The sequence below is a fragment of the Gopherus evgoodei genome, chromosome 1 (genome assembly GCF_007399415.2).
Source record: "Gopherus evgoodei ecotype Sinaloan lineage chromosome 1, rGopEvg1_v1.p, whole genome shotgun sequence".
Taxonomy (NCBI): Eukaryota; Metazoa; Chordata; order Testudines; family Testudinidae; genus Gopherus; species Gopherus evgoodei.
The window spans coordinates 140,217,053-140,237,668 of NC_044322.1; the positions used below are offsets into that span (position 1 = coordinate 140,217,053).

Genomic DNA, 20,616 nt, shown 5'->3' on the forward strand with positions numbered 1-20,616 from the left:
TAATCAAGCAGGTCTCCTTCCCCGGTTTGCAGGGGGGTTCGGGGAACGCAAGAGCAAACCGCGGCGAAGCTGGTCTACTTCCCCGGTTTGCTCTCGCGTTCCCCGAACCTCCGTGCAAGCAGGTCTCCTTCCCTGCGGTTTGCAGGGGGGTTCGGGGAACGCGAGAGCAAACCGCGGCGAAGCTGGTCTCCTTTCCCGGTTTGCTCTCGCGTTCCCCGAACCCTCGTGCAAGCAGGTCTCCTTCCCTGCGGTTTGCAGGGGGGTTCGGGGAACGCGAGAGCAAACTGCGGCAAAGCTGGTCTCCTTTCCCGGTTTGCTCTCGCGTTCCCCGAACCTCCCTTGAAGCCGCCCAACAGCGCTGCAGTGTGGCCATATCTAACACCACTTGCAGCGCTGGCCCTATACAGCTGTACTAATACAGCTGTAACAACCAGCGCTGCAAAATTGTAGATGTAGACATACCCTAAAGCTCTGCTGTTTGAGAGGAGAGTGTAGCATGATCCACTAACGTTGAGCACCTTTTGTGCAGGTGTGAATGGCTCCGTGAAGTGCAGCGCATGGAGAATTTGGCTCTTTATAAATTCTTTGCAGTTACATTATGCAAATTCTGTGTTTGTTCGTTTGAACCGGGGCACAATTTTGTTATTTCTACCAGGGAGACTCTCGTTTATAGTGAAAGAGCCTTCTGGGTAAAATGATGTAATCTTTTATTATTCTGTTCTCCTCAGACATGTAAGTATGTTCTTCATAAGGGCACTGCCTAACTACAGTACTTAATTCCCATTATACCCTCCCTTATAGCCGTCAAACAGCCCTGATTTCATTCTTTGAGAGCGCAAGTTTGGGTGATAAAGGTATCTGTGTAGATACCTAGGCTTTTATAAGTATTATTACCACACAACATTCTCCACATTACCAGCTCTTGCAAGTGACAGGATTTCAGGGGTTCTGGAGATTGTCCCATGATGGCATGAGAGGCACCAGCACCCCTGCCAGAAGCCAGCAGAGTCTCTCCCTGCACTTGCCTCTGGCAGAGGAGGCAGCAAAGAGCCCAGCATGTCAGTACAGTTTCTCTCCCTCACCCTCCGGTGAAAAATACGGACAGGACAGTGCCCCTGCTCCGCCCCACCTCTGCAGCATCTGGCCTGGGAAGAGGTAGAGGGGTGAAGATCCCCTGAAGTTCTGCCCCCTCCTAAGCCTGGGAAAGGGCAGTGAAGAACCCCAGGAGGAGCAGAGGTGAAGCTGTGGGTGGGGGCTGAATTGATGTGGGGACTGAACTGAGGGGGGCTGATGTGGGTGTGGCTGGACTGATGGCTGCACTGAACTGGGGTTGGGGTTGATGGAGGTGGGGGGTGGAGTGACCTGAGAGACAGGATTAATTGCTGGGCATGGGATGGATAGATGTGACAGCTTCTGCAGCAGGGGTCAAAATCACCTTATCCAATACATTTGAGAGAGTGGGAAAAACTAATTGTCTCAGACCCACACCCTGGGAGTGGATAGGGGAAGTTCAAAAAAAAAAGACAGATCAAAAATACAATATAGTTTTCTTTCTAAAATTTTCATTATTTTGGGGCCAAGCTCATGATTTTGAGAGGGTTTGACTCATGATTTTTGATCTCTTGAGGCTGGTAATGCTGCATTCTGATTAAAATATTGGAATGATGTAATAACAAAGCACATGCAAAATGGTTTAAGAAATGGCTAACTGATAGATCTCAAACAGGAGTTGTCAGTGGGGGCTCATCATCGAAAAGAAGTGTGTCTACATGGGATTGGCAGAGATCAGTACTAGGCCTGATGCTGTCCAGCACTTTCAGCGATACGCTAAAAGTAAATATAAAATCGCTGCTGATAAAATTTGCATTTGACAGAAATGTTAGCAGTGTGGTAAACAATGATGTGGACAGAGCAATCATACAGAGCAATATGGATCGCTTGATAAACTGGGGGATCATTGAAACATAATACATTTGAATACAGACAAATAAAGTCCAAACCAGTAATATATGTACTTGGCAGGGCTGCGCAGCTGGGGGGCACGTGTAGCAATTTGCCCCAGGCCACACAGGGACACTGCGAGCCCTGGCCTGGCAGCAGTACAGGTCTTCAGCGGCATTTCAGTGGCGGGGGAGCCCTTCAGTGCTGCCAAAAATGTGGAGCAACTGAAGGGGCCCCCGCTGCCAAAATGCCACCGAAGACCCAGACTACCACCGGGTGAGTACAAGCACCACAGCTCCTCCGCTTTGCCCCAGGCCCCCTGAATCCTCTGCCCGACCCTGGTACTTGGTGCTTTAATAGGGCCAGTTTCACAAAGCTGAAAACAATTATGAGGCAAATTATCTAGGAGGAAGAATTTAATCAGAAAAATGTGAATGATAATTTGGAATCATTTAAGAACACCTTTCTAGAGTCCCAAAAAGCAATTCCACAATTGAGGAAGAAGGCCATATTGGTTAAAAAACACCACAACCCTGGTTTAGAAGGGAAGGGAAGTCAGCTGTTAAAAAACTGCAACAAATAGAAAAATGGGGAACTTGATAGTAATGAATATAAATCAGAAGTTAGGAATTGTTAGGCAAGGAGGCACAAGGAGAAATCTATGGCTAGCAGAGTTGAGGCCAAAAAGAAGTTTTTGAAATATATTAAGTACAAAAAAGAGCCCTGACTCCAATATTGGTCAGTTACTAGATGGGAATTGTAGAATTATCAGTAATAATGCAGAAAAGGCAGATGTGTCCAATAAATATTTGTGCTCTGTATTTGGGGAAAAAACACATGCTATAGCCTCATTATATGTTGACAATAACACTCTTTCCATTCCACTAGTATCTCTGGAGGCAAAGAGCAGCTACTAACATTACACATTTTTAAATCAGCAGGTCCAGATAATTTGCATCAAAGAGTTGGCGGAGGAGCTTACTGAATCGTTAATGTTAATTTTCAACAAGTCTTGGAGCACTGGGGAAATTTCAGAAGCTTGGAAGAAAGCTAAAGCTGTGCCAATTTTTAACCAGGGTAAGTGGGATGACCACAATAATTATAGGTCTGTCAGTCTGACATCAATCCCAGGCAAGATAATGGAGTGGTTGATACGGAACTCGATTAATAAAGAATTAAAGGAAAATAATGTAATTAATGCAAATCAACATGGGTTTATGGAAAACAGAGCCTGTCAAACTGCTTCATATTTTTTTAGATGAGATTACAAGTTTGATAAAGGTAATTCAGTTGATGTAATATACTTAGATTTCTGTAATGTGTTTGACTTGGTACTATGCAACATTTTGATTAAACGTATAGAATGATATAAAACTAACATGGCACACATTAAATGGATTTAAAACTAGCTAACTGATAAGTATCAAAATATATCTGTAATCAGGGAATCATCACTGAGCATGTGTATTTCCAGTGGCATCTCACAATGATTGGTTCTTGGCCTATTTAACATTTTATTAAGGACTTGAAAGAAAACATTAAATTATCACTGATCAAGTTTGCAGATGAAACAAAAATTGGGGCATTGGTAAATAACGAAGAAGATAGGACGCTGATTCAGCTCAATCTGGATCATTTGGTCCAGATAATAATGGGCTCTTCAGTCAAGCAGAGCAAGGTATAACACAATCCAAAGGCTGAAAGTTGAAGCTACACACTCAGATTGGAAATAAGGTGTAAATTTTAACAGTGAGAATATTTAACCATTAGAACAATTTACCTGTGGTCATAGTGGATTCTCCATCACTGACAATTTTAAATCACGATTGGATGTTTATCTAAAAGATCTGCTCTAGGAATTATTCTGAGAAAGTTCTTTAGCCCATATTCCACAGGAGGTCAGACTACATGACTACAGTGGTCTCTTCTGGCCTTGGAATCTATGAAACGTTATACATCTAAGCAATACAGGCTATACCAGAATGGGGCTTGAAGTGCACAAGAAACTCAACATGATCTCCCAGAGCAATGCTGCAGCAAAAAAGGCTAATGCAATCCTTGAATGCATGAACAGGGAGTTGGAGCAGCCATAGGAAAGTGATTTTACCTCTGCATACAGCATTGGTGAGATCAGTACTGAAGTACTGTGTACAGTTCTGATGTCCCCAGTATAAAAAGGATGTTGAAAAATTAGAGAGGGTATGGGAAAGAGCCACAAAACTTGGAGGGCTGGAGAAAATGCCTTACAGTGAGAGACTTAAAGAGCTCAATCTGTTACGCTCATCAAAAACAAGACTAAGAGGTGACTTGATTACTGGGGAGAAAATAGAGGGTACTAAAGGATTAATGATAACCTAGCAGAGAAAGGCATAACAAGAACCAGTGGTTGGTAACTGTAGCAGATAAATTTGAATTAGAAATAAGGCCCAATTTTTTTTACAGTGAGGGTGATTAACGCCGTCCACTGGAACAAACTACCAAGGAGAGTGGTGGATTTTCCAGTTCTTGAGGTCTTCAAATCAAGCCTGGATGCCTTTGATGCACATCAGGAAGATATGTTAGGCCTTGTCTATACTACGTGGGCTTAGAGGGGATCTATCTAAGTTACGCAACTTCAGCGGCAGGCCTTTTCCTTCATATACCCTTTAATTTCCATTCTTAACTGCTTTGCAGAGCTAGTCCTCAACACCATTTCCCTGTGGAGACACTGGCTGAAAAAAGGCGAGCTTGAAGAATTCTAATTCTTCATGTGGGATATCTTAGCCCTCATCTACACAGGCAATTTGCCTCAATTCCAGCATTGAGAGCTGCTGGCAGATTGGATGATGTCACCAATGCCAGCCCCTAAGGAGAAATTCTGGCTCCGATGCCCCGTAGACATCCTGAGCTAGCTTTAATCTAGCAGCTGCGAGCACCAACAGCAGTGAAGCTAGGCAGCACAGGCTTCCACATGGGCTGTACAAAGCTGGCCAGGACTAGCTCTGTTCTCCAGTGGCTAGATTGGGCTGAAGTCCATGCTGCCGTGGCTTCACTGCTATTGGTACTCATGCTAGCTAAATCTAAGCTAGCTCAGGTATGGCTGCACCTGCTGCAGTCACCCCCGTGACTGCAATGTAGGCAAACCCTCAGAGGTTCAACATGAGTGCTGCCCTATGACACTAACCACAATAGCATCCACAGCAGTTAGTAACACAGCCAGCTGAGATCTAATACTCTCTTTCTGACCAATCCCATCATTGATCCAGTATGTTGGGGCTGAGCTGATCACCCAGAATCAGACAGGACCCATTGTGTGCTAAGTTCAGTTCAAAAGCTATAGACCGACAGTCCAGGGCAGCATTTTAGGATGTTAGAACAAGTGAAACTAGTGCTGTAAGAAGCTCTAGAGAGAAAGGCAGTGAAGTACATAGCTCATAACTTGGAGAGAAATAATCCCTTACCTGGCATGCATACTAAGCTGTTGGTTCCGGTGGCCCATACTGAGTTGGCACTTCCTTGACAATCACATTTGCAAGCTTTACTGTGCCAGTGCTCCATTTGGTCATCCTAATGTAATACAAAAGAGACCAACATAGCTGTCATACGCGGTGAGAGGAGACTGGGCCTAATTCTTCAAAGCCTTGCACTTTGTGTAGTCACTTATCTCTCTCCAGTGTGAGTGCAGAACACTACCATTGTGCTGGGAAGCTCTTCACTCCTGCTTTGCACTTACTTTGCACGGGTGTAAAAGATGGCACAAAGCAATGGAAAAATCAGACCCGCTGTATTTATAGAGATCTGCCAGGAAACTTTTGTCCTAGGGTCTGTTCACAGTACACGTAAAGCTTTTAGTATGCTACAAAGGCTTGACCCTGCTTCCACTGAATAAGAGTTTTATCATTCAATGGAAACAGAAATGGTCCCTAAATGAGGAAGTCACAGGAGCTGAGGATGAAATTCATCCCATTACAAAGAGCCAGAGAAGACTCATGCACCAAACTTAAATTTTATTGTGTAGGTGTGAATTTTGCCCTAAATAAACAATGACATCTAATGCTGCAAAGTATTACTCTTGGGGTTCATGAGACTTCCATTAATGTAACCCAAATTTACATATTTTTTAATGCATCATGAATATTTAAGAAAATCTTCCAAACAATCATCTCTGCTAAGGAACCAGTATTCTGAAACTCAGGGCCAGATTGTGCTCTTTATTAAATTGGTATAAATTCAGAGTAACTCAGCTGACATCAGTGGAGTTATACTGTTTTGATACAGTGGTGCCATTGAGATCTGAATCTAGCCCTAACAGAGTATACATTAGGACCAATTCTCAAAATTGGATGATATGTTATGGCATTATTGCATGGGGATTTGTAAGTCAGTGCCTCAAAATTGTGTTAATGTCTTGTCCAAGCCTGGGTGAGATCAGAAAATAGTGTTTTTTAGAGAACATATGGTAAGGATGACTGGACAGAATGAACCATAATTAACGCCCCTTCCATTCTTGTTAGAGCACACATAATTTGTGATATTGTAGCTCTGTGTGATATTTACAAAGCTAGCTTTGTGCTCTCCCACTCTGAAAACCTGCATCTACTGGGGATTTTTAATCCCCCTGTATAAATGTGCACATGGGTGCAAAACTGAGCCTTCTCCAATGTGTCTTACTCTGGTAACCTACTGGAGTAAGTCACAAAGATGCAAGCCATGTTTTGCACTTGTGCAGCATGAGTCTACATTAGGGGTTTGTACCAGTGGAACTGCATCAATGTGGTTACACTGGTGCAAATATCTCCATTCTCGACATGCCCTCAGTGTTCTACTTTTACCAGGAGGTTGCATTGAGATGATCTGGTAACTAACAAACAAGTGCAGAAGACCTTCACCCATAATGCATATTTAGGCAGAATAAGCCACAAACACAGGGACTAATCCTGCAGCATGCTGAGCACCCTCAGCTCCCACTAACTGCAGTGGGAGTTCACTGGCTAAGACCAATGCAGAATTGCTCCCAGAGAGTACTTAGATAATATTCAGATAAGCTTAATGGACTTACCTCACCAGGCGACAATGCCAGCGTGGCTGTGTGGACGAGATAATCAAGCATGGTAGAAAGAATAAAAAGAAAGTTAAGAATCGAAGGTGCTGCAGATAAATCCTGCTGTTCTGAAGAGTTAAATATATTTCACACAAGCTGACTTCCATATACTAGCAGAAGGACATGGACTACTGGGCAGGAAGAACACACCAATATATGGGTGAAATCCCTGCCTCACTGAAGTCAATGACAAAACTCCAGTTGACTTCAGTGAAGTCAGGATTTTACCCTAAGTATTTATACCACAACCATTTTGTGTGACTAGAATGAAAGAAAATTAAATTGAAACTGAACCCCACCAATCAATATTATACAGCAGACTAATTTGTTTTCTAGCAGTGGCACCTCAGACAAGACCACAGTGGCCAATAAAGGGAAAATTTACAGTTCTCTAAAATTCTCTGACCTTGTTTATCTTTCCCCCTCCCAAACTGTGGCTTCTTCAAGCACTCTTCCTGATTACAGGCCTGCTCCATCTCCCATTGAAATCAAGAGGACTGTGTCTATTGACTTTAATGGGAGTTCAGTAAGGCCCTGTCAGATTTGCTCGTCCAATAAGAAATAGAAAAAACTACCATGTAACTGCTGAAAACCAAACAATATAACTTCAGCGTCAAATGTCCAGTGTCCAATACCTGCAGTGAACTGGCAAACTACTGATGATGGAGCCATAGAGTAGAAAAAAAGTGAATAAATTTGAATGAGGAACTAGAAATTTGCAATCTACATGTTCTGTGAGCAATAAAAGAGGCTCTTCCTAGCAAATAAATTACTGTCTGTGAATTGTTCACTGAACTCCAGTTACAGGTTTTCATTCCTACACTGGGCCATAGCTGAACCTAGCAAGATTTAAATAATGCTAATAGTTAATAATGTCTTACATGTATATAGCAACTTTCATCGCGTAATATTCCCAAAATGCTTCACAGTCATGATCAATTGAAATACAAACTACACCTCTACCTCGATATAACGCTGTCCATGCGAGCCAAAAAAATCTTAGTTATTGTTGAAACTGTGTTATACTGAACTTGCTTTGATCCACCGGAGTGCGCAGCCCTGCCCCCCTAAGCTCTGCTTTATCACGTTATATCCAAATTCATGTTATATCAGGTGGTGTTATATCGAGGTAGTGATGTATTGACAAGGAGCAATTTATCCACTGCTGAAATGTAGACTCCTCTCACATGTGGCAATGGCTTTGCAAGTATGCATCAACACTCTCAAATGAAGTACACAACAGAGGTGAGAACTTGAAAACTATATGATGGATTTTTTTTTAAAAAAGGCAACATTTGTTTTAACCTGAGTCCCCTGAGTCAGCATTTCTGATGTCAGCAATTTACAACAATAAATGGCAACAACACCAGATTTATGTGGAATAGAGGTAAAATTGGGTCTAAAATGAATGATGCATCTTACAATCAGGTACAGCTGAGAGGTGTGTGGGCCACAGGCCCTACCCTGCTTCCACTGAATTCAATGGCACAACTTAAACTGACTATAACCGGAATTTGGATGAGAGCAGACTAAGAAAAATGACTAAATATAAAGTAGAGACCTCTGGATTTTGGCCCTTTGTAAAGAATAAATTCATGATAAAAAGCTTAATTATGCAATTCAAGTGCTTTAACTTCTTTCAGCACAAATGACTGCTATGTAATATGATCAAGGTAAGAATTGAACATCGAAGTCCCTTCATATTTTGGTTCTAATGATACAGTGTGTTTCGTATCCATTTTGTACTGTACTTTACTGCCTTTATACCATGAAAATAAATGTTCAGATCAGGTCATTAGCAGCAAAGAACGTGTTTTACACAAATGCTGAGCAGATGTATTCAGTTTGGTGCACTTTGGATCACTGAATTACAGAAATAGAACCAGAGACACAAATTCTGTCAGCAAACAGACCACACAGTGATTTTAGTTTTTATTTCATTTGGTGGTTTATGCATTTGGGTAAATCCCAGAGTTCTTACTCCTAACTCAGTAAAAAATATCATTGATTAGAATGAGTTGCTTTGCCTCAGTAAGGAGTAAAAGGCTCAGTCCTTTCTGCTGCATATGACGTCCATTTTGCTAAGCAATGAGGCATGCCTACTTTCTATTAATTCTAGAGCTGGGCCTAAATCAAAACCCTAGATTTGAACATACAAGCACTGAAGATGTCTGCATTTGATGCCTCACTGGCCAAGCTCTAGAATGGGCCAAACCAACCCCCCTGCCAGAGCTAAGAACTCCTAATATTGGGGGTGTTTAGATCCAGATATAAAGTTGGTAGCTTTGGCCCTATCTAAATAATGTAGCGTTGAGTATCTTCTGACTTTATAATTCTCTAATACCTTATATAAATGGATTAGTATACAATCTTTCTATTATTATGGGGAAAATCTTGAGCCCTTTGAAGTCAGAGTGAGATTCAGTGAGAACAAGGTTTAGCCTGTGGTGAGTGGTTGATCAGTTCACAGGTAATTCAAGGACGGTAAAAGCGAGAGCACAATAAGAAGAAGTTAGGAATTTATTTAAGCTGGTTGGAAATTTTCAAAATTCAAAAGTTTTCAATCAAAATGGGACAATTTTTTTGCCAAAATGTTTGCCAAAAAAAAATCTAATTCTAAAATTTTTCAGTGGAAAAAAGGAATTAGTTTGCCAAAAAAAATTGTCATTGATTTTTGACCAGCTATAGAACTTGCTGAAAAATGTTGAAGTCCAGCAATTTTCTGTGAAAAGAGGATAATTTTGTTGTGAAAAATTTTCTTGTTTGTTACCAGCTCTAAAATTTACTCTGGAATTAGACACAAAAAAGGAGTAATGCTGGTGTCATATTTCATGTCATATGAATTCTTGTGAAAAGAAGAACCACCGCCAGTTTTCTATGTCTGTACTGGCTTTATTTTGGGGTGCTGGTGGCTTACGGTCAGTTGCTTATGGGGCCATTTTGTGCCATGGCCTCTTGAACAGCTGTTGCCCTAGGGCTGAACACTGAGTGAATGGGAGGAGTAGGCATGAGGAGCAGCACTAGGCTTGGGTTGGGGCTAAGAGGGGGTGGGGCACAAAAGGAGCAGCCTCAGGAAGGAGAGCTTCTCCATCCCTGTCCTCATTCCTGCTGGCTCCCAGTGCCCATGCATTTTGTTGTGAGTTGTTGATAGCACTGGGTAGCCCGCCTTGGGCACTGTCCCTGTGATTGAGCAGTCCTGCTCTCCCCACACATTTAGTCTTCAGCTTATGCTAGACTCACTGATCCCTGCTCTCAACCACCACCCCCACCCTTTTCTGTACTGGTGTCCTGCGTCTTGTCTGGTCGGTCTAGATTGTACAGTCTTCAAGGCAAGAACAATGTCTTATTCTATGTTCTGTAAAGCACCGTGACCATCTGAGACTTAATCATTACAAACTGATAATCTTCTGTGCACCACAGCTGAGACTCTGCAAAAACTGTTGGCTCAGCTCCAAGTGGAGCCTCATATCACCCCTTTTGCACCTTACCTTATCTGCCCTGAATGTTCTGAATAGCTTTCTTTTGTAATTGGGGAAATCACAGTGAGTGGATCTTTGACAAGTACTGTTAATTTGGTGGCAGCAGTTACACTGCAGACCCAACATCTAGCTTTTAAAAAAAAATTTACGTTGACGATTGTCACATGACTGAAAGCAATTAACTGGAGATCAAGCCAAGTCGGGTTTGGTCAGGTACAAGAGAGATAAACTGCCATGATTATATTAAAAACCCCAGCACATTTAATGAAAGGAACAGGAAGTTGCAGCCTCTCATAAAATTTCTAATAGTTATTAGGAAAAAAAAAAGAGTTAATTGGGAAAGTAAGGCATACAGCTTACTGTGGTCTAAAATGATACTGTTAAGAGGAAGCAAATTTTCAGTCAAAGGAAAAGAACAGAATTGACACCATTTAAAGAGCATGGATACTACTAAGATAACATGTGGCAGTGCATATTAGATATACGACACTGAAAGGATGCTAGAGCATATTTTCAAGAGTGATTATGTTTTATGACAGATGTAATAACATATGAGAGATCTATTTATGAAACAGTGAACTCTTTTTAGATTATATAACACATGATTAAAATAGATCATGTTATATGACCAAATAAACTCAAGTAAATCAAAATATTTTAAACACAGATGTGGAGAATGTTTATTTTTGTTTATTTGCTTCTTTAAATGAACATTGTCAAACTAAAAATCACACTTCTGCTTGGAAATATTTTGCCTATTATTTGTGTAGATAACAGATAAGTATACCATAAAGAGAGAAATTAGTAAATCGTATTTTCTATTTTTACAGTTTATAGGGCACAATCAATGTAATTATTTCACACCAGTATAATCAAGTAAGTCAGTCAGTTACACCTCTTGTTTGTGTGAGTCATTTCACGCAGTAACAAGACAAAGAAAAATATGTTAACATGAAAAAATATGACAAAAACTACAAAATCCTGACAGGAAAACTAAAGAAATAGGTGATGTACCTAAAACTACTTCTAATTCATTTTCTGAATCTGACTTGGTTTCCAAATGATAGTGTCTCTTTATGTCACAATATATGTCTTTATGTCACAATATATATTAAATTATTAAATGGAGTTTTATAATACAACACTTAGCACTTGAAAGGGTTAAGACACTGCACAGATATTTATTTTTATCCTCTTAAGCCCCACTCTGAGGTACACGCACCACAGATAAGTGCTATCATACTTAGTTTGTAGGTAGGGAAACTGGAATAGAAGCTGAAGTGAATTACCCAAAGCCACACAAAGCATCAGTGGCAGAGGCAAGATTAGAACTGAGACTTTCCCAACTCAATGCTTATTATGCCAGTCCATACTACCTTTTTATAGAGAAGTTAATAGAAGTCATAATTATGCAAATGGGCAAAAGTCCCTCCAAACGTATTCCTTAGTATTCTGCTGTTTGTGTTTATTAAAAAGAAAATACAACTTTGGGTCTGTTTGCTTTTTGCACGCAGTAAACTAAATACTCAGCATCCATGTAACCCTACTGACATCAGTTGGGTAGCACAGGAACAAATGAAAGCAGAATTAGGCCTAAGGCATGTGTATTTACATTCTTTTGATGTCTCCGGTCCTTAAATTATAATATTTGAGATGTTCACACATGCTTGGCAGTGTTAGACTTACAAATGAGTTCCTGAAATTATAAAACCATTGACATGTACATCAAATTTTGGTCCTAAACTACTTGTCAGTGTCCTTTCAACAAGATGAGGGAATATCTGGGTTTTAAAAACTAGAAATGTATAATATATTTATGTAGTAGTTTATACAATGAATGTCATAAATAAGATATAATCCAAAATTTGAGACTAATTTGGTCTCTGTGGAATAAGTAATACTATAAAAATTCAAATCTCTCTGCTGTAATTACAGTAGTAAATGGAATTCTTTATAATTTCCCCTCCCCTCATATCTTACAGTGCTGGTTACCTGCTGGCCTCTCTACTAAAGGTGAATTCATTCCATTGGTGCTGTAGAAATCTAATGAACACCTTAGGATCTCTGGGGATAAGTGATGCTATATAAATATATAACGTCATACTGATACATATTCAGTGTAATTAATCCCTGTGCAGAGGACCAACCCGAGCTAATAAGCCCTTTTTAGAGGACATAAGAGGCTGAGGGCAAATGTGCTGGGAGTGAAATCCTGGGTCCATTGAAATCCATAGCTTTGCCATTGACTTCACTGGGGCCAGGATTTCACTCATAGTATTTAAATTGCATTTAAGTGGTGCATAGGCCTCTTGCTCGCCCTCTGCACGTTATCTCACCTTTTGTGTGCAATACTCCTCTGTCAGCCATTTGTCAAATATTTCAGCCCTTTGACGTTTCAGCTGCAAAATGTGCTCTTTGGGCCAGATGCTCAGCTTGTGTAAATTGGACACATTCCACTGATTTCATTCAGTCAGTGAAAAGACAGTGATTTACACTAGCTAGCAATCTGCTCTTGTGATGAATTGTGTTACAGGGACCCTTCTGTTCAGGATTAACAACCAGATTCAGGCAGGGTCTCATGTTTTTCCAGGGCTTATTCCTTGGATGTTACAAAAGCAGCACACACAACAACAATGTACGTTTCGTGTGCCTTAGCCCGGGGCTGCAGGGTTCAAATTCTTGCGATATAGTAACTCAGGACAAAAGTTTCAAAACTGCCAAAGTGATTCAGGAGCTTGTGTCCCATTTTTTTTTTCCAAAACGAACTTAGGCACTTAGCGGTCAGTCAGGCCTGGATTTTACCCCCTGTCAGAGAGGCCCAGCAAACTTACCGTTGCCACTTAAAACCTCTAAATAGGGCTTTACTGGAACTTAAGTGAAGTAGAGGTCTTGGGCTGTTCCTCCACAGGGGTGAATTCCACTGAATGCGTATCATGTGTACCTTGTGTACAGGGCAGATTTAAACACAGTTGATTTCAGTGGGAGTTAGGCACCTAGTGCTTTTGAAGATCCTACTAGGTGCCTATCGACATCTTAAAGCACCTAAATACTTTGGAGAATCTGTCCCTAAAGGCCTAGTTTGCTTTTAAAAAGGGACTTCAGCCCTTAAGTTTCAAGGCCCCTTTCAAAATTTGACCTGAAGTCTTCACACCAATGCATCCCTTGGCTGGTCTACAAAGATTGCCAATAGACATCAACAGAGCTGCTGTGGGGTATAAGGGGGACCTGTTCTCCTATCTGCTATCTTGTTGATGTGTCCCCCGCAGTGCAGTTGCAGGTCTTGTGCAGTTTCACTCCTGGTCCCCGCTCTAACTTTATTCATGTGTTTTCTCCACAGCCAACAGGGAGCCAGTTGTGATGCAGCTACGTGTGTCTCCTGGGCTGAGGCCACCAGTTCATTTCAGTAACTACCAATCAGGGCAGGATTTGAGCCAGAGACATAAATGGTGAAAGGTTAGTATCTCATTAGCCATCTCCTGAACCAGCTACTTCCCAAGAAGAGACAGATGCTATTTTTTTTTAAACTTCTCTCTGCTCTTTAAACTTGCTAGGAATGTTCCATGTCATTTCCCTTTAATACAAAGTAGAAAATAATGATATAAACATCATGTTTTGTGACCTGGGGTAGGCAGGACATAAATATGTATTTGAAAATTTAGGCATCTGGATTGAAATCCCAGCCCCACTGAAGTCAAAAACTTAACCGAATTCAGTGGGACAAGATTTCACCTCAGGCATCTTAATTACAAATGATCAAAAAAGAAAAATTATGAAGACTTCGAAGTTTTCAAATTGTTTCTGTTTCACAGCACTCAAAATGGATCCACTTCAGAGTTCTAGTTTTTTTATTTTTATGTGTGAAAAGTCAATTATTTTTTAATGAAAAATGTTATCAAAAACTACTAACAAAATGATTATTACAATGCTTTGGTAAATGGAAACAATTGCAACAACCATCTTGATAATGTTTTTGATGTTTTCAGTAATGTTTTTGATACATTTTTCAATAAAAAGGTATTGTGAAAAGTATTTGCAAAAACTAAATAATTTCAAAAACAGTTTTTCAAAATGAGGTTTTTTGCTTTTGAAAAAGGCCTTTTTAATTATTTTTTTTTCATCTGAGTAATGTTGAGCAGCTCTGATCTTGAGATTCACACCATTCTTCCTTAGTATTGATGGGCATAAGGTATATTGCTGCCATTAGATGTATTGGGGTAGCCTGGGTGTAACTTAAGGTGGCCCTTAATGTGATTTGAATGTCTTGTTAAACCCACAGCTAATACAGAAGAGGCTCATTTTTTTTTTTTAAATTTAGGAATGAGTTCATTTTTCCATGCATATACAGACACTGACAGAAGAATGCGGAATAAACATGTCACATTTAATGCGTTAAAACATATTTGTGTCAATGGAAAGCTCGGTGTGCACTTTATTTTCATATGGATTTGGGACCAACAACTGCTCAGGCACTAGTCACAAGAGCTTGCTTTAGCACCATCTGCTGCTGCTTTGGTAGGGCCCATTGCAAATATAAGAACCAGCAAAAAGGTGCATGTCAAACTGAAGAGAACAACTAAATTGGTTAGTACAGGATAACTGCTCAGAGCTTACGTGACTGACCTGGTGGCACCTTCTTGATGGTTTACGTTACAGGGAGAAGCTGATGAGAATTCTAAGGGATTGGGATGAAAGACTGGACCGCAGTCATTTTAATGTACAGGAGGTAAATGTGCAGTATAGATGGCACTTCAGTGAGGAAGGAGAGAAAAACATGAAATACAGAAAGCAAAGTTTGGAAAGTGATGGCGCAAGTAATTTTTTGCAGAAATGTGGATGCCCAATCAAAACGAAGCAGTGCTGGGATTCATAGGAAAATAGAAACACGTCACAATAAAGCCCCTCCACACCCAGTCAAGTAATGCTAAAGGTTTGGCTTAAACCCATAAGTTCCTGGTAGAAGGCTGACAAGTCAGCTACATGCAAACTAAGACAGAGAGATATGGGATATTATAACAGTGTATAAATATCTGAAAGGAGCTACAACAAAGAATCATAGGATGAAATTAAGGCACGGCTAATTTGAGAAAACTGGCCTAATCACATGAAACATTAGGCTAAAATAGTGGACATAGATATGAATAGGTTTGGGACTTTAAAAACTAGACTAGACAAAACAATAAAAAATATACTAAAAGGAACAATTTTGCATTCTCAGAAGGATGAATTGGATTGTCTATATTCTCTGACTTGTGAAATTCTGTGATCCTTAATGTGGTTAGATATTAAGGGGTGAAATCCTGCCCCTTGATGTTAATGGGAGTTTTGCCTTTGATTCGAATGGGGTCAGAATTTCAAAGGAGTCTATAAATGTATCTACTTGTAGCTAACGCTGGTAATACCTAGGCACAATGGGGTTAATTAAGGATGGAGGGTAGCTGTGACCCCTACATTTTCTGGATTTTGACAACTCATATTAAACTCCTATTATTGATAGTTTCCTTAAACTTAAATTTTGGATAGCTTCAAAATCAGTAAATACTTTTCAATTTTTCTACAGATATCTATTTTTTATACAGTATAGGAGTTCTTTTGAAATCTTTCCACTACAATTCTGATTTTCCAGTTCTGGAAACCTCTGAAAAATCTTTGGAAACTAAGGATCTGTATAATCAGAAATGCAATGTTATGCTGTCAATGGTTACAACCAACCTTCACTTAATCAAGAAGTTTGATTCATGAGAGACCAGTTCCTTCATATTATACAGTACCTCATTTTTCAAACAACTATTATTTACTCCCTGATTAAGAATCATTACAGTCTCCTGTCCAAATTTATATTTTGGCAAATTATATATCAGTTTTTTAAAACGGCAATTATTTGGTATTCAGAGAACTATGAGAAATCATTTCTCTCGCGCACTCTCTCTCAAATGCAAGTGTCTGCATTATGTCTGCTCTAGAATTTTTCCTTTACACAAATTATTGTGCCTCCAATAACATTTCAGAAGAGCTCACTCTTTACCCCACAGCCAGAGGCAGAATAAAGAGGAGCGAGTGAAACAAGAAATATAAACAAAAACAGCCAAAAATGCCTACAAGTAGGTACCGTGCATACCTTTGTAGCAGAAAAGAAGAGACAGCAGGATGTTCTCCATCTTGAACTGCATCTCTTCTTTTGTCTTTCCAGAATGGGTACCTAGCGCTCTGCACAGCTTTCTGAGGAGTGAGATTAACTTAAGCAATGCCTCATTAAGCACCTTACCCTCCTTAGCTCTCATGGTTTTACCAAATACAATCATGCCAGCCACACACTACTGCAGTCATCAAAGCTCTATCCTAGAGAAGATATCAAGAGGAACAATATTTAAAAGGCACGACTGTATAGTGTGTACATATTATATTTCCCCCTTCATTTTTTCCCACCATAACCACTTGGTGATATTTGTTTTTCTAAAAACTGTCATGCTTAGAAAACAACCCTGGTTATAATGTTTTCTCAGCCCACAAAGAGCAAAGGATTGAGAGCAGCAATGACTTAATCTAGGAGAAGCAGCACATTTGACCTATGCAGCTATTTATCTGCTGACTACTTGTAAAATCTTGAAACAAAAAATAAACCACCATACGAAGCCTTCCTTTGCTAAAAGTTCTACCTCATAGTATCCTTCCATTAAAAGTCACTATCAGGGAATTTAAATTGCAGACCATTGTAATAATAGTTTTAAACTGAAGACAGTGAGAGCCTTCTCTAAAGTCTATTGAAGTCAGTGGAAAGACTCTCACTTTGGCTCAGAGCCTAAAGCCCTATTAACTAGGTATGACTGTCGGGGACTTTAGTGGAAGGATAGTATTGGTGTTTCTACTGAAAAAGCGATTCAGGAGATCTAAGATTTTACAGGTAGCCATCAGATAAATCACTGCATAGGTCAAATGTGTTGCTGCTAGATTCAGCCACTGCTGCTTTCTGCCCTTTGCTTCTTATCGATTAAGAAAATGTTACGTAATCAGGGATGTTGATTTAGCACATTTTAAAGAAAAAGTCATTGAGTGGCTGGAGTGAAAAAAAGTCACATAAATATAACTTAAAAAGTAAAATATCCTGGACACTCTTTCCAACCCCAAATAATCTTTCTTTTTCCACTTCACATCACTAGAACTGTGCAGCTTCTGTGGTAACCGTGCCTAAATGTAACCATAATGGGGCAAATATATCCTGGGTGTAACTCCATCAACTTATACGGATGTAACTCTTCTGCCCCTCTGAGTTGGGAACAACAAGGGCCAGGTTCAGTATCCAGGGGTTCCGTTTCAATAACACAATGCAAAACCAGCTCGAGACCCCACCCAGTGACCTGGGAAAATCTTACACACACCCCTGGGCGCCTCGAAGAGGCAATACTTCCCCTCTCACAAGCATGAGTCTTGGTGTAGCAGAAAAGGTTTAATTACATGAGATAAACAACAAGCATTAAATTGGGAAAACACCTCAGCTAGAGTTCATAGACCAAACCATGAGCAAAGACCCACCCCTGGAAATTGGGCGGTGTCCTTTTCCCTGGGCTCTTGAGTCCAGCAACCCCCAAATCACCCACAGTCCCAAAAGTCCCACAATCCAAAAGTCTCTGTCCTGGGTCAGTGCAGCCCCAGAGTTCAGGAGTCTATCTGCAGAGGTCCCCCCCGAGCCTGGGTAGAAAGGGGCACCTTATGTGCTCCGGGGCCAACTGCCCTGCCTCTCTGTGGGGTTCTGCTTCTGCCTTCTCCATGAACTGCTCCGCTCTACCAGCCACTCCACTCTGCTCCTCCAGCCATCCTCACAAACTGCTCCGCTCCGCCAGCCGCTCTGCTCCACCAGCTGTCCCGTGATCTGCTCCAGCCATCCCCACAAACTGCTCCACTCCACCAGCTGCTCTGTTCCGCAGTATAGCTTCAGGCTCCCCCACTAGTTAGCACAGTACTTAGTGCTCTCAGCTCTGTAATTCCAGCTCTTTAGTGATTTCAACTCTTAGTGATTTCAGCTCATAGTAGGGGAGCCCCAGTGCTAGTGCACCATTAGCCCAAAGTGAGTTCAGCTCAGTAACCTGTATCTAGATTCTTAAGGGAATAAAAAAATCAACTCTGATATTCGACAGTGGAGAGGAGTGGGTGGAACTGGTGCTTCTGGCTCACGCAAGGCACCTACACCACCAGGCACAGATACCTGTCCCCAGCTCTCTCAATTCACTGGGTTTTGGGACCCATGTCCCTTGTCTAGCAAGTTTCACCTAATTTATACTGCGACATCTCTGTCATAAAGCAGTCTCATAGTTCCTCATTCACATAATCAGGGTGACAACACTTTATTGCTCCTGCCCCAGTAACAAAGAAATTGGGGATCCCAGAGCTGTCAAAATAGCCATCCCAAGCTGCCGTGGGCTACGCTAGGTGGGATGGGTGTGCCAATGCAAATACCTAAAATTCCTTTCCACATTCCCCATAATTCACCACCAGATGTCAGGGTAGGGCTCAAACTGACTCTGCTTACACAGAGTTTTACCAAGGAGGACTATGGCACAATAGGTTACATCTACACTGCAAGAAAAGACTTATGGCTTGGCCATGGATGGCTCAGGTCAGCTCACTTGGACTTGCAGGGCTCAGACTGAGGGGCTAGAAATTTCAGTGTGTAAGCAGAGTCAGGATAAGCTCTACCCTGACATCTGGTGGAAAGAATGTCAGAGAGTGTATTTGCATAGGCACGCCCACCCTATCCCAGACTCCCAAGCTGTGGGATTGCTTGGTGACAAATTGCTCACCCTCAGTTGGGTGGTACTGGCTAGACATGGGACATGGGTTCCAAAACCCAGAGAATGGAGAGAGAGGCTGGGGACAGGTATCTGTGCCTGGTGGTGCAGTCTCCTTGTGGAGCTAGAAGCACTAGTTGCACCTCCTCCTCTCTCCACTGTGGAATGTCAGAGTTGGTTTTTTTATTCTCTCAAGAATCTAAATACAGGTTACTGAGCTGAATGCCCTTTGGGCTAATGGTGCACTAGCACTGGGGCTCCCCCACTAAGAGCTGAGATCACTAAGAGTTGAAATCACAAAAAGAGCTGAAATGACTGAGCTGAGAGCACTGAGCATTGTGCTAACTAGTGGGGGAGCCTGAAGATATGCTGTGGACAGAGCAGCTGGTGGAGTGGAGCAGTTGCGGGGACGGCTGGAGCGGATCATGGGACAGCTGGTGGCAGCAGAGCGGAGTAGCTGTGGGACGGGTGGCGCGGCCCACAGAGTGAGCAGAGCCGAGCAGTTTTGCAGAACAGCTCATGGAGCAGAGCAGCTGGTGGAGCGGAGCAGTTCCTGAGGACGGCTGGAGGAGCAGAGTGGAGCAGCTGGTAAAGCGGAGCAGTTCGTGGAGAAGGCGGAAGCAGAACCCACGGAGAGGCAGGGCAGTGGGCCCTGGACCACGTAAGGTGCCCCTTTCTACCCAGGCTGGGGGGGAGGGACCTCTACAGATAGACTCTCGAACTCTGGGGTGGCACTGACCAGAGACTTTTGGGTTGTTGGACTTTGGGGTGATTGGACTTAAAACCCTAAGCGGAAAAAGGACAGTGGCAAACGTACTTGGAGGTGGGTTTTTGTTTATGGTTTGTGTTATAACCCTGTTTGTGGTGTTTCTCCAATGGGATGCCACATTGATTCCTTCCTTTATTAAAAAAGATTTTGCTACACTCAGACTCCGTGCTTGCGAGAGGGGAAGTATTGCCTCCTAGAGGCGCCCAGGGGGGTGTGGTATGTGAGTGTCCCAGGTCACTGGGTGGGGGCTCGAGCCGGTTATGCATTGTGTTACTGAAACGGAACCCCTGGATACTGAACCCGGCCCTTGTTGCTGCCAACTAGAGGGGCAGAAGGGTTACAAGTGTAAATGTCTGGGCTTTGTTTGGAGTCTGGGCTCTGAGACCCTGAAATGTAGCCCAAGCTCCAGCCAAAACCCAAACATCTCCACAGCCATTTTTAGCCCTGCAGCCTGAGTCCCGAGAGCCTGAGTCAAGCTCTCAGACTGGGAGTTGTGAGTTTTTTATAGCAGTCTAGCCAAACCCATAGTTGCCATAACAGAGCCTGCCTTCTTACCCAAACTTAATT

General features: G+C 41.8%; 1 protein-coding gene across 1 annotated transcript in view; it reads right to left on the minus strand.

The window, feature by feature from the left end:
* The window catches only part of RS1 (retinoschisin 1), a 40,575-nt gene that overhangs the window by 15,130 nt on the left and 4,829 nt on the right, over nt 1–20,616 (minus strand). The window contains exons 2-3 of the mRNA XM_030552051.1: nt 6,980–7,005; nt 5,382–5,487 (exon numbers count right to left, since the gene is read on the minus strand). Of these exons, the coding sequence (XP_030407911.1) occupies nt 5,382–5,478 (97 nt within the window). The 5' untranslated portion in view covers nt 5,479–5,487; nt 6,980–7,005. The remainder of the gene's footprint in view (nt 1–5,381; nt 5,488–6,979; nt 7,006–20,616) is intronic.